This window comes from Pyrus communis, chromosome 12 (assembly GCF_041283825.1).
Source record: "Pyrus communis isolate YQ-2024b chromosome 12, ASM4128382v1, whole genome shotgun sequence".
In the NCBI taxonomy this organism is placed as follows: Eukaryota; Viridiplantae; Streptophyta; class Magnoliopsida; order Rosales; family Rosaceae; genus Pyrus; species Pyrus communis.
This window is the reverse complement of record NC_142576.1, coordinates 10821870-10836747: the sequence shown is the minus strand read 5'-3', so window position 1 is coordinate 10836747 and position 14878 is coordinate 10821870. Positions and strand designations below refer to the sequence as shown.

General features: G+C 36.2%; 2 protein-coding genes across 2 annotated transcripts; one reads left to right on the top strand and one right to left on the bottom strand.

Moving 5' to 3' along the window:
* The first annotated feature begins 10544 nt into the window (after window positions 1-10544).
* Window positions 10545-11167, top strand: LOC137744372 (SAUR-like auxin-responsive protein family). Its single transcript, XM_068484202.2, has one exon. The coding sequence runs from the start codon at window positions 10652-10654 to the stop codon at window positions 11033-11035; it is 384 nt and encodes a 127-aa protein (XP_068340303.2). The 5' UTR covers window positions 10545-10651; the 3' UTR covers window positions 11036-11167.
* A 1780-nt stretch (window positions 11168-12947) lies between these two features.
* LOC137745288 (uncharacterized) lies at window positions 12948-14847 on the bottom strand. Its single transcript, XM_068485220.2, has one exon. The coding sequence runs from the start codon at window positions 14703-14705 to the stop codon at window positions 13320-13322; it is 1386 nt and encodes a 461-aa protein (XP_068341321.2). The 5' UTR covers window positions 14706-14847; the 3' UTR covers window positions 12948-13319.
* Between the last annotated feature and the right edge of the window lie 31 nt (window positions 14848-14878).

Genomic DNA, 14878 nt, shown 5'->3' with positions numbered 1-14878 from the left:
ACTAACCATGGAATTCTTGCCCGAACATGTAATAATAAAAACAAGGCACTCATATACACCTTACCACTTTTTCGTAAATTTCCTTCTTCAATATTTTTCTTGAGTGGCACTACAGTCTACACTCATCCGCCTCTCATATTTCTTCACCCACCTTATATTCATTTGTTATGAACATTTTCGCTAATAGGTGGTTGACTGTAAAATAAGACATGTGGTTGGAATTACATCATTCTTTTTTTTATTTTTTATGGTCAGACATATCATTGTTGGATCAATTGAAGATGATTATTTCTCAATATGCTTTTCTCTCATGCCTTTCTTCGTTCATGTTTCAATATTCTAGTGTCGTAGGGGCGTAGAGGAACCACACCAATCCATCCTGATTCCTTACAATTGTTCCTTGTGATGCAACGAAACAATGGCATTTAGGACGTCAAGACGCAGATGTGTGTGAGGTAAGTGTGAAAATCATCACCCTATTTTTAATCACCACCATAAACCCTCGAGATTTATTGGATTCTCATCTAACAAAAAACCCAGTTTTTGTACAAAAACAAAAACAAAAAACCATTTTTTGCTCCCCCCAAAAAAAAAAAAAAAAAAAAAAAAACCATTAGTCAGCGGATCCATAAAGAATGCTCATTCCAACAGTCATCTACCCTTCAATCTCAAAATACTGAAATTCTCATTTTATCAGATCATCAAATATAATTCCGAAATCATTTCCAGGGTTCTAAACCCCCTTAAATTTCACAAACGTATATTCTTAATTAGTGGGTCAGTCACCCCTTAATTTCTTAAACGTTGAAACTACGTCGCATTTGATTTCCTAAAAAGCATGTAGGCGATCTAAACATTCAATCTAGGTGTCACCACAAACACATAATTCAAATTTGAATCGTTGGTTCTTCAACCAAATTCAACCAAATACAAATTCATTCTTAAGTTCACATAAATAGATTGTGCCTCATTTCATTCAAAATTATCCAAAACTTGGAATGTGTCGGTTGACAATCTAGATCCAACCGTAAACACATAATTAAAATGCCAATCCACGATTTATTCAACCAAATTTACTCAAACACTTTTCCAAACAATCTCTCTTCATTTTTTTTTTCACTAGTTAATATCATTGAACTATGAGTGGCTTGATTTTAGAAAGGATATGTAGATCCCTTTCATTCTCATTTCTCGTAAGTAAATGTATTATGAGTTTTGTATTTCTTTATCCATTATTATGACATGAAACATTATAACATAGGAGCTCACAGAAAAAAAAAATTTGAACATGACTTATGTTTTGTTATATTGGAGAGAATCAAACACAGGATATTAGACTTTAAAACTGTAAAACTCGATTTCTTTCGGTCTACACAATCCCAAGTCTTTCCGTGCCTCCGCATTTCTACAGAAATATATACCATGTCTAGAGGCTACAATAGACTAACTAAACCCACCTTCAACTTATAACAAATTGATCACACCAAGGATCATACATTACTATTCACGTTAGATATTACCGTCTTACTTGTGACACCCTGGGTTGTTTTAGCGTGTGTTGAGTTCCACATCAATAAAGTACTAACTCGACAATGTACTAGCGTGTGTTGAATCCCACACCAGTTAAGTACTAGGTAGATATCACCAATTGTCACCCTCACCATCTCCACCATTTGGATCATTGTAATACTGCCTAGGTATGTTATGGTGGTTGGCCAAGCTGCTTCCGGGGTACTTAGCACTGTTCTTCTGCATGGCTTTTCCGCCTTCAACAGGGTGGTGCTGCGGCTGCTCTTGTCCATACGTTCCTTCCAACATAGCCCTCCTTGGCGCTGCCAAGCAAGAGCTGGCCATCATCACGACAAATAAAAGTGCCACCACCCTCATACTTTATAAGGTAATTAACAGCTAGAGCAGTGGATTTTGATCATAAACTGAGAAATAATCTTGTGGGTTGATGAGTGACTAGCTAGCAAAGAAGTTTGCTCATTATATAGAGGAAGGGGAAAAAGAGATTATGGGGATCTCCACTAAATTTGGGACAAGATTTAGTGGAATTTCATATTATTCAACTTCATATATTTTTAAATGTATCCATCTGTTAGTGATGGTTAAGAATTGAGGCAATTTTTCTCTCCACATTAGCCTCCCTTCCCACCTTTACAAGTGGAATTATAGTATTCACCAACACAAACTAACTCAATCCAGCCGAAAAAAGCTTTGTTGTTTTATTGTAACGTTTCGAGTCAATAATATAAGGCTATGTAATATAATTTTAATAGTGACATGAGACATCATTTTATGTTGGAAAACTTTCAAAACAAAAGTAGAATTTTGAAAAATAACATGGAAAGCCCAGTTGGCGGAGGCGATTGGCATCCAGTCGACGCAAGACGAGCTCTTTGACCTATTAATCGACCGGGCGAAGGGGTCAAAGGATGGGTCAGCACTATTACGAAATTCAAAACTCTGTTGGACATAAACTCTAGAAAATAGTTTCTAGACATTATTGAGTATCATTGTCTATCTCTTTTTGTATTTGGTTAACTTTGGTAATGCATAACATTATTGAACAACATATTAAAATTGGGCTTCATGGAGACCATTTCTTGTTCTGGTCTATTACTTCAATTTCTGTTTCAAAAATAGATAATTTTATGTATTTGATTCCATTAATAAATCTATTTTAGATCAAGTTTCAAGAAATAGTGAATGGTCGGGTTCATGCTTTTTCTTTTACTTATCAATGAATAGATTTCTTTACTTGTATGACTCAAACGCCATGGCTTTCGGTATTCGAACTTTGGTTCGAGGCATTTTTTCTACCCATTTTTACCCTTACTTGCTTTTGAAGGATATCTTACGTATAATACATGTTTTCGATATTGTATCCATAAGAATTATTTATTTGCATATCCTATTGCAAACTAGTTGTGAGGACAAATAAAGCTTAATAAAAAAGCGTTTTTACGCACCTTAAAGCATTCTTTCTTTCTTCGTCTCTTGTTTGAAACCTTTCTTTCATCTTTTAGCCAACTTATTTAGTTCTTCCAAAGCATAAATTACACAAATATCCAACATTGTGACGCTTTTGCAAGTCATCCTCTAAATTGTTGTGGCTTATTTTCTCTTAGGGGTGAGACAAAGAAAAGAGAGAGAGGATTGAGGAATTTCAGGAGTGTGTATTTTCCTTCGTATGTGCCTTTATTTATATTAAATATGAAGAGAGAAAATTTTACTCTTTAATAATACAAAGCTTAGTAGGAAAGAATCACTAGAAAGTTGACAACTATGTTTATTTATTTATTTATTTTATTGTTCTGTCTTATTGCTTTAAAAGAAAATCATATCAATTTAGGCTCTTGATTTGATCTCCACTTGGTGAAAGTAGAATAATAAAATATGGAATTCATTACCACTGAGAATTTTGAGTATTAAAAACTTCAACTGGCCGTGGCAGGTAATTTTAGGGTGTTTTACATTAGCCCATAGATCAAGTAGGGTTTGGAAAATAAATCAATGATATTTTTCTTTTTTCTTCTGTACGGTTTGAAACTTTTGTTTGCTTTTGTAAGATATTAATCCTAATCCCACTACCAAAGTACTCACTTTCATGAGTGTCAAAATCCAACCATAAATATCTTTCTACGGATCCATTTGGAAGATATTAACAACTTAAACTTAACCAGTCCCAGTTGGGCACACAACAAAGAAAAGGACTAAAAGAACCACCATGGTTGGTTCTAATAGTTAAAACATGTCCAACTTTCAAGTGATTTTGATTGCACAGATGGGCCACTGATTGTGAACTGAAGCCAAATTAATATCCATGCAAATACTAACCCATTGGTTTTCAAAACTAGGTCCAAATATGTTGTGACTCATACCGATAACATACCAATCAAATCTCAACGATGTAGTAATTAAAGATTAAAGATAAATCAGATATCAAAAGCATTTTAAGAATATGCTCATTAAAGAGATTTGGACAATGATTGTTATGAATGATTTCCCCAAAACAAAGGCAGAAAAAACATTTACATTATGTTTAGATAAGAGAAATAAACTTGCAATTTTGACAAAATTCAGAATTTATAAATTGACATGACCAATTCTCTTGTTTGGATTCATAAACATAGAAATTTAGAATCCGTAGGGGAAAAAATTTGAAATTTGGGACCTCTAATCCCAAGTTTAAATTCCATGTAAATAGCTATCATTTCCAAATTTCTATGAGTGAGTTTTAAAAATAACAAATTTCGCATTAAAATTTCATTGTTCTTTTAGGTTAATCAAACAAGAAAATTCACAAATTTTAGAAAATAAAATTCAGTCATTTTAAAATTCCTTAGTAATATTAAATTTTCTCATTCAAGCAGAGTCTTAAGCATTACAGAACGTTATTTTATTGGACTGTCTGATAATCTAAGAAGCTTATTTTAAAAAAAAAACTGTGAATTTAATTCACGCATATCTATATATTAGTTTAATTCTTCAATAAATGTGTAATCCAGATTTGTAGTCCAACAAAAATAAGTTTGAGAAGATATTACTGGTGGATGCATATATATGCTAATCCGTCGACTTACATTCCTACAAGGCTACAACCTGAGATAAGGTGCTACTGCCGTTAGTAGAGAAATCACAGGCTGTGTGGATATATGATTTCAATATATGGAGCCATATTTTTTAAACTTATGTGTGTTACTGTCACATCCATTAAATTTACTTATCTGATGTGCATGTGTTCTTCTTGTCAGGTCATCACGTTCTCCTTAGCCATATATGAACGGCTAGAGGTATTATGTACAGTGGGGGACACCACATACAATACTTGTGAGTGCAACACTTCATGCTTAGAGATACTGTGGGTTTTGATTGGTAATAACTAAATTGATACACTGATTTCTTTTTCTTTTCTACCTTTCGGAAAACGATAATAATTATGCAAACCTTCACATGGATTGATACTTGTATTTGAAATTTGATTGTTATGAGATATATATATATATATATGTATATGTATATATGGTTTTTCATACTTGTATTGAAATTATTGTATTTGGGACTCGTCATAACGATAGCTAGGGTTTCATAAATACTTAACATCGTTGTGTTTCAAGATGATTGGAACAGTTCCATGTGAGTTGGTGACTCTCAACTGTTGATACATGTGAAATTGAGAAATTCAATACATGGATGGCTAGAATCACCCAATCAAACATAAGCGACAGTATATAAGTGTAGTACGTACATATTTAAATATAACCCAAACATCTATTCAAGAATCAAACCTAAGGTAACTTCATCCATAGTTAATTCACTAGCTGGCTAGTGTAACCATTTATGCATTTGGAGCCAATCTTTACGACGTAGAATATGACGAATAGAAATGTACCTAGGGCTTTTATATGTATGAAATGAATACAGTGAAATTTAGCAAAGCGTAGATCTACTACCATGTTTAGTCTTGTAGCAGTCTTTTGTCACTGTCGATTCTAGCTTCAACGGGGAGAGAAAAAGGGTACAAATATAACGTCTAGTCAGAGTGTAGATTGAGACATATTTGATTAATTACCTCCCCCATTGGAGCGAAAAACCCTTTACATCCCCATTTGTCTATCCGGCACAATAAGGGAGCTAATTAATTAAAACTCTCTAAATTTAGCTTCTCATTGAAGACGCTCTAACGTTTGAAGTTCGAACAACATTAAGTGAACATGGAGCGATCGTCCAACACTGCCAGAACCACTTAAACCTAACGCTGAAATGAGCTAGCACTATCAGTCACTATAAATGAGACGTTTTGAATATATATGTTTGGTCACTACCAGTTCAACAGTATTCATAATTCATTGAGGGTGACTTTTTTTACCCAGCAATGATATTCCAGTACAAAGAAATATGCTCAAGTCAATTAATTAAATTTTTAAAGAGTACAGCTTCTCCACTTGTAGGAATGGGTGTCAATTTCATGCATGCATGTATTCTGTTTCTTAAGTATCATTCGCTCTTTTATATGTTAACCTTTTTCTTCTTGCCGCTATAAGGACTTGAATGGGTGTTTCGAGCGTGTATTGAGTTGTCGTCCGCTCATATTATAGTATGCAGATCAGCAGCGTCAGTTAGAAGTGTCACTCAAAAATCCAATAAAAATACGTGGGTAAAATGAAGGGAAAAAAAGGAGGAGGAAACAGCAGAATTGCTTCCGAAGAGGAAGCATGGGAAGGAATTAATGGGAAGTTATGGGAGAAGGTTGAAGGTGGAACTTGGAAAATGAAGTGCCAGGGGTGACAGCTAAGAAGAGCTGGCGAATACACGCGCATGGGGGAGCTGAGCCTCAGTGAGAGAGAGAGAGAGAGAGAGAGAGAGAGAGAGAGACCAACTAAATCATTGCTATTCAAAAAATATGGCATGTCGGCTGCAATGCATAAAAGTTATATGATGTTTTGGAGTATAGAATATTATTAATTTTTTAACTAATAAATTTTAATTTTTGTATTTTTAAACAGTTTCCAATGGTTAAAACACTTGAAATATCTCAAATACTTTGAGACACCTCGCAATGGTAATGCATATGATATGAGTTGAGTTCCTTCTGACCGATCGGAAATCTCTCTCGATCGATCGACAGGTTCTCCGCCCTCACCCACCCGTGAGAAGCTTAGGGTTTAGGCCATCTTCTGCCCAACCTCGTGTGCACTACGTACATACATCCTTTTGCTAAGCTCCCCCATCATATCAGCTTTCTCTATGACCGTATAAGATCCCACCATCTTCATGCATGCATGCATGCTTCAATTTCCATATATATATACATGATATGATATGATGCATCATTATGTGATGTTTGTTTTCATTTTTCAATACAAGAAGTTTGTCCTTGATATTTAAACTTTAGTCCAACAAAGTGAAAGTTATTCTGCCAGTTGATAGTTATTGGCCATCTTCTTCTTTTTTCTTTTTTTTATTTTTTTTGTTTTCTTACAAAGAAACATAGAAATAAGGTCAATCTTGTACTAGCTTACATCTTAACCCAAAAACGATTTTCTATCCAATTTCATGTCAAATGTTTTTTGTTTATTTATCCACCAGAAAAAAGCTGGTACAATTTGTACTTCATAGGCTCGGCCCCTAGTTAGTCCTATTTAGTGAGTAAGGATCCTTGCTGGATCCTCTTTGTGAGGATCCGAAGGTCCTCAAATCACATCTGTTCATCGTACATCGTACGGTAAAAAATTATTGTAAATATTTTTATTAAAAATTGAATATAAATAGTACCTGACGAAAACTGACTACCCAATGTATGATAAACAGACGTGATTGGAGAATCTTCAGGATCCACTCTCATATTTAGTTAGCTTAGCAAATAATAAAAGATGGTTTTAATATTTAAAGCATCCCATAGAGAGAGAGAGAGAGAGAGAGAGAGTTACATGCAAAGGGTGACCTCGCAACCTTTGTGTTTTGAATCAATAATATATTGTCATGTGAAAAGATACACACATGTCATTCTATTATTGATCTGAGATCCTGTCACTGAAAAAGAAGTATGCATCATTGAACAAGGAGTAATTAGTAGATGATTTATCTTAACTTGCTTTAACTAATTTAAGCTTCTAAAGATAGTTTCAAAGTCTTGGACAAATGGAAGTTGATTTATTATTTCTTCTTTTCGTTATATGAAAAGAATAGGAAGTACATCGACCAAAAAAAGAAAGAAAAGGAAATTAAAAGTTATAGCTGGATATGAAGAGATATGAAAATTTGGAATGACATTTGACAGGTGGAATAGTCAAGGATATTAACTCCTCTTTCACTCTTTCTCCATCAATGATCTGCACAAGTGTTGGCAGTTTGTGTCAAAATGATTTGTACAAAAGAGGTACTCTTTCTTTCAAACCAACCTAGCACAGCAAAGTTTTGTCTCTGGGAGGATGAATCAGTGGGCTGGCACTCAATCATCTCTCAGCAAATCAACTTCGAAGTTCAGACATTTGAACCCACTCCAAATCACCACCACAGAATCCACCATGCACAAAGCTTCACCATTTCACAATTGCTTGCAATTTTCAAGCTATATTTAATGAAGGATTGATTCAAAGTGGTCTACCCTAAGCTGCTTGTATGGTTGTCTGTACTCCACAATAGGTCGAGCCGTAGAGGATAATCAGATATATGGATACCTAGAAAGTGTCTGGCTAATCTCTAAACTTGTTAGAACACATAAAATGGCTAAGATAACAAATGTTTGTGTTGTCGAACTAATGATAGATAATGGTTGATACAGTATGATAAAGTAATAGAGAAACTGAATGACATACCCTAAGCTACACTAACAATCTGAAATCTACTAGAAATCGAGATAAGTTTACCCTAACAACCTAAGGGTTACTTATAGGTGCTTCTTAGCCCTAAACTTTATAGCAGAACAAATAGAAAACAAATTAAACAAATAATGAAAAACCAAAAAGTCCTAAAATCTTATAATCCCTATAGGGATAGTAAATTATGAAGGAATAAAAAAAAAAATCCCCATACCTCAGCACCCGAGTCTTCTTCACCTCGCACCCGGCGTCTTCTATTCGAAATGGTGGGTCATGGGTCTTGTTGCTAACTTTTACACTTTTTCAATTGTTCTTCGATCATTTCAGTCATTTGTTTTACATCAATAGTCTTTGCCAAATTAATATTGTTAGACAAGATAAAGGGCTTATGTGGTCAGAAATATGGACGTTATATTTTGACAAAGATTCAATGCAATAATTTATATTCGTAGTATGGTAACTTATTTTGTAAAATTAAGTTAAATCACATTTTTATATATTAATTATTGATCATCTATTCATGATTTCTGAAGAGAGAAACCTTAAAATTGATCCTTTTGGTTGGTGAGCAAATGGAGAATGTTGAAAGAATCGAGAACAAGACTTTTTTTCTCCATACAAGACTGAAAATGTGACTCCCATCTTATGCTCTGCAAACACAGCAGGATACATCCATCCATCCTCTTCGATACTCTCTTACTCATAACCCATCTCTTCTGCTTAATGCTTATAAGGCCAGACTACACTCCAGAGATTCGTAAAAACTTATCCAAATCTAAACTGCAGGCTAAGGGTTTTAAGACTGCAGAGCAACGATGTTGTACGGATAGTACATGCATGCATGCATACTACAAAATTATATATACCGATAACTTAATTCAAGTGTTCAGTTTTAAAAAGCAGCAAAATGCTGCCGATGACATTATCGATCAAATCTTATATGACATTAGTGACCAGTGGAGAAGTAGAATATATTTAAAAAAGGAAAAAATAAAATAGAAAGACAAAAAGTAGATCATGTCCTAGCTCGTATTACACCCAATGTGATTCCAGCCAAACATGTGCCGGCCAACTTTTCAATATCAAATAATTTAATTTTTATTTAGCTGACTTATTATCCTCAAATCACACACTAATCAAGCAAAGTTAGAGATAAAATAGTTTCTTGTGTTACAGCTAAAAGAATGCTTCTTTTACTAAAATGCACAAATGGCACATGATCTACTGAAAATTTTATTAAATTTTAGAGTACCTTGTATTCTGAAGTTTTTAATCATTATATTTTAATTACTATAACTTCGATTAAAATTTTAACAATTTAAGCTCCAAAATATAAAGAAACTCGAGTACTCCAAAACACCATAAAAATTCCCACAATCTAATCCATTGTTTATGAAGAATTACAAATGAAACATCATGGTGCAGATGGGTTTTTAATTTCAGCAGATTTATATATTAAATTTAGAAAAATAATAATTATTTTTTAATTGGAGAACAAGTAAGTGGGATCGTCACTTTGTCCAAGAAGCTTATCCCAACCTACTTTCATATCTTATCTTTAACTCTCACAATTTGTGGGGTCTTGACTTTGAGAACTCCAAAAAATCAATCTCAAGCACCATGCTTTCTTGTGAAGAACAGAAGGGGAAAAAGTCTGCTGCCAAATGTGCCATGTTTTATAGATTATAATCTTTGAGTTGATATGCATGTTCGTACAATTTCGTATCAAGGTGCATGACTATAAAGTAAGTGTAGGGTACAGCACAGTACAGCAAAGCATATACCGTTACATTTATATGATCACACTAGCTACTTAATTCACATATTGTCAATAATGTATCGATAATATGTCAATAAAATTTGTTGATTATCAGTAATCTGTAACACTTATAAATGACTTAGTAATTATTGACATAATATATATTATTGTGATCTATTACCAGTACTCCAAAATAATTATTTTATATCTTTTTCTTCTTTTTTATGTGCAATAAAAATAATTGAAGAACGATTTTTTAGAATGCAAATAACAAATCCAGTTGATTATAGTAAATATGAAAATTTGGAAGAAAAAAAAAAACATCTCTTGATAAGTTGCCCCATGATATTGATCACAATTATCGCATCGCAGCTTTCCTCATATCTAACCTATCATTTCAACCCTTCAATGCTCCAAAATAGTGCTTCCTCTCCCACACCTATATATACCTGTCATCTTTGTACTAACACTACCACCTCTCTCTCTCTCTCTCTCTCTCTCTCTCTCTCTCTCTTATTGTTTGTGTGGGTATAAATAGCTAAAAATAAAATAAAATAAAAAAAGAATGATGAAGGGGAAGTTTGTAAGGGTGTGTGCTAACAAGTGGAGGAAGATGGGGAGTAAAGAGAGTATACCTTCTTCCTCATGCTATGAAAACTGCTGCCAATGGGCTCTCTGGCCTTCCATGCAAGAAGAAAACTCAATCCCCAAAGATGTCCCAAAGGGTCACTTAGTAATCTATGTTGGTCAAAACCACAAGAGGTTTGTGATCAAAATCACCGTGCTTAACCACCCTCTGTTCAAGGCATTGCTCGATCAAGCTCGAGAAGAATACGATTACAAGGCTGATTCGAAGCTCTACATCCCGTGCGACGAGAGCCTCTTCCTCGACGTTGTTCGCTGCGCTAGCTCGCCGGATGACCATCGAAGGATTCCTCTGTGTCTCTGAGAATTCAAGTGAATGTACTAACAGAGAACACTGTGGTATTTAATTGATTCATGATAAATCGGGAGAGAGATATAGCCTTATTTTATATATGTAGAATTCCAAGTGATTAATTTTATCCTAATTTGTAGAGTTCTTCTTCCTCTTGCTGTTTTTATAGGCTTGGAATTTGATGTGTGTGAAACATAACTGGAGTGGTCCAGACTCCAAACTATGTATATCAGCACCAAAATTGGAAGCAGAGTACTGGACCACTGCTCAAAATTTATGAGCTAAACTCCCACTTCGACTTCCATTAATATGACAATTCTATGGGAAAATAGTAATCAACACTCCAAATTAGTCATCTCTTAGGCTTCAAGAAGAAGCATTGACGAAGTGTTTTAGACCCCCTCCTGCCTCTGTAGTTCATTGTTTCACTAGTTATTCCTCTGGTTAGCAGTGTGGGATCTACAGATCTAGCGAGACCATACAGTCATTGTTTTGTATTTAGGGCTGCAGAATTCTCCAAACTCTGACAAAAAATTTAATAAAAAAAAATTATAATTCCCAAAATCCTGGCTTCCAAGTTTCCCAACCAAGGTCTTGTTGCCAGCAAGTGGCCTCTTACCATAGCGGTCAAAAGGATTTGTACCCTTGCATGATGGCATGGGTTTGAACTCCGTCGGCTCTCTAATCTAACAAATCTATCGTTTGACCCAAAAACCACAAAAAAAAAAAAAAAAAAAAAAAAAAAAGGGCCAAACTAAGGTCTTATAACCATGAAATTCCAAAAAGGAATCCTGCCATGTAGGAAATGCACAAATAAGCTAAGGACAATCTAAAATTTCAAAGCACCGAAATGATCAGATTGCATTCGAACTTCTCGACATCTTAGAAAAGACTGTCCAACAAACCGATTCGAAATCTTGCTTCTCCTAAGGAAGCTGCAATAGTTAGTACCTTGAAATTTCAGAGACCTCATAAAACGATTAGACTTGCCCTCTTCAACGCCAGTGTCTTTTTCTACATAAAACTGGCATTAGAATCCTCGAATTATATTCCGACCGAAAAAGAAGAAAAGAAACTTCAAGTTATACGATCATAAACTATTTTCACCTACATTTCGAGCACCAGACCTCTCAACTGTTTAACTCAACTCATTGCTGTTTTTGAGCGACTTAAACTGCATGCCGAATTCGCATAGCCTTGACATATGCAGCTTGAAATAACAAACGAGCACATTCAAGATAGGAAAAATAAGCCTGCAGTGATCTAAAGGATCTAACACCAAAGTCAGGGGTCCTAATCCTATATATATACATATATATATATATATATATATGGCAATATTATCAATGACTCTACACACAAAGCTTTCAGAATGTCATTTTCCACAGCATCCACCATCCCTAAGAAAGTCGCAAGGAAAGCAGGGGAACTCTAATATCTACATATACATGGTGATCTCCAATTGTGGCTGGTCAAGTTTATTCCAGCATGAATTCTCCATCTTTAACAAGACCAGAAATGAATCCTTGCATCTTATCAAAATTTTCACTGCTTAAATACTTCTCAGAGTAAAAATACATTAAACCAACAATTGGCACGTCCGACACAAACCCTATTCAATCAGTATAAACCATATCAAAAGTACATAGTATTCAGAGTCTACCGCTGAAAAAGGTCCTCGATAACTTATACGCATTTCATATGATTGTTGTAGCAAACTAACCCTAGACTCATCTACCTGCACAGCATACCTCAAGAATACCCAAAGATATACACTCCCAAAGGTCATCTACTTTTCTCATCACATTTGTATTACAGCAAGAGAAACATTAATACATCCATATATGGTGGTCCATAAAAGTAAATTAAGGCGCATTCAGATATCCTGTGCAATGTGTATAACAAAAATGAAAAAAATGGTATCTTTAAAAAGAATTTCTTCCATAATAAAGCGAAAGAAAGATCAATCTACAACAATCTAAGTCACTCTCACAATGACGACTCTGATTTCTTTCATTATCAACATACAATGCAGAGAATTAAAACAATGATTGCAACGTCATTTACACATGAAGTATTCTTGTGCAAGGCAACACACAGATTGTATACTGCCTTGAGGTAAAGTACATACAACAACATCTGTCTGGCAAACTACACCAAACAATGGCAGTGCGGAATATCAGGGAATCCAAAGCAGGAACAAAGAGCACTGAAAGATTACCAGTAATGTAGTGTTACAATCAAAGTCTGCAAGAAAAACTGCCAGCCAATTACTGCTAAGTATCATCTAAGGCCCTCAATCTAGGGCTCCAATCCTCTCCCCCTGAGAACTAGCATCTCTACTCCTCGTGCTCACTGCAAAGTAAAATATGAGCCAAGCAACCATAAAGTAAACTTCCACAGTCGACTGAAAGAGCTTGGCAAACGATCTTCCACAAATTCGAGTTAAAGCCCATCTTACAGATTCCCCACACAATACAGATTCTAAACACTTAATTTGGATAGCTTGGCTCAACATTGACAACATTAAATGACAGCCTTCCTTGACAATCTCTTTCCCACTCTTCCTTGAATCCACTATGGCAACCCATGCATCGACAGAAAATACGAATGCCACCAATGTATCCAGCAAGTACCACATAAACAAAAACCCAGTAATCTCCTTCTCATAACCTCGAATCCAGGGAGGCATAACCGAAAAAGGCATCAACTTTAACCTGATAAATAGCTTGAAAAAAGAGTACTGGTCCTCAATTTCGCCGAAATACCACAATCCCAGAAGCTGAGTGAGAGCATCTCTCACCGCCCACCTCATGAGAATGAACCCAGAGAGCCTCTTGATGCCCAATCTGGACCCATCCCAAACCAGACCAATAAACGAAGTAAACCGCCCGATCAGATCATTCACAACTGTGGTAAAAACAATGCCAAGAACCCATGAATACGTTACAAGAAACCCTAGAATTACCCAACCGTAAGCTGCAGATAAGAAACTCACAACGAAGAACAACGTCGCCACGTCCTGGCGACCTAGCTCCAATCCCTTGATGAAGAATTGCAAATCGACAGCCCGATCGTCCATTTCGTCATCGCCCCCTTTCTCTTCTCGGTCATTGCTATCTCCGTCGCTATCTCTGTCTCTAGCACTATCATCGGATAAGGTGAATTTCTCGGCCTTGAACGTGAGGCTGGAGCGCATGATCTCAGAAACCCTAGTCCCGTAAGTTCCATTAAACCCTAATTTGGAGGTGGAGTGAGAGGAGGAGGAGAAAATGAGGATGGGGGCGATCCGATTGGAGCCGAAGAGGGATCGGGCGTCGTCGTCATCACCGGAGAAGAAATCCTCGTCTAAGGTTCCGACCCGGGTGAGGTGGAGAACTGGGCGGTGTCGGCGGCGGAGAGTGATCGGAGAAGGGGACTCGGCCTGAGATCGGGGAGACCGGTGGTTGGGATTTCCGGCTCCAGCGAGGTCGAGGCGGGAGAGGAGGGACTTGAGAGAAGGGTCGCGGTCGACGAAGGTTGTGAGGAGGTGGGTCCCATTTTCGACGACCGTACGGAAGGAGAAGATGAGGAGGGAGAGGAAGACGAAGGTGAAGAGGTTGCCGGCGAACGACGTCGTGGCTTGTCGGAGGAGCTGGGAGGTGCTGCGGAGGTGGTTCAACCGTGGATGCTGATCGCTCATCGCGGGTTTTGTTTCCAGTATTTCTCGGCGTTTTTATTTTTTGTTTTTGTTGTTCGTTGTCGCGGCGGTGACTCGGTGAGCAAAAAGAGAGCGGGGCGATTGGTGTGTTTTACAACACTGATGCAAACGCGTCCTGATGTAGATGGCGTTATACGCGCTACAAAATGGAAAAT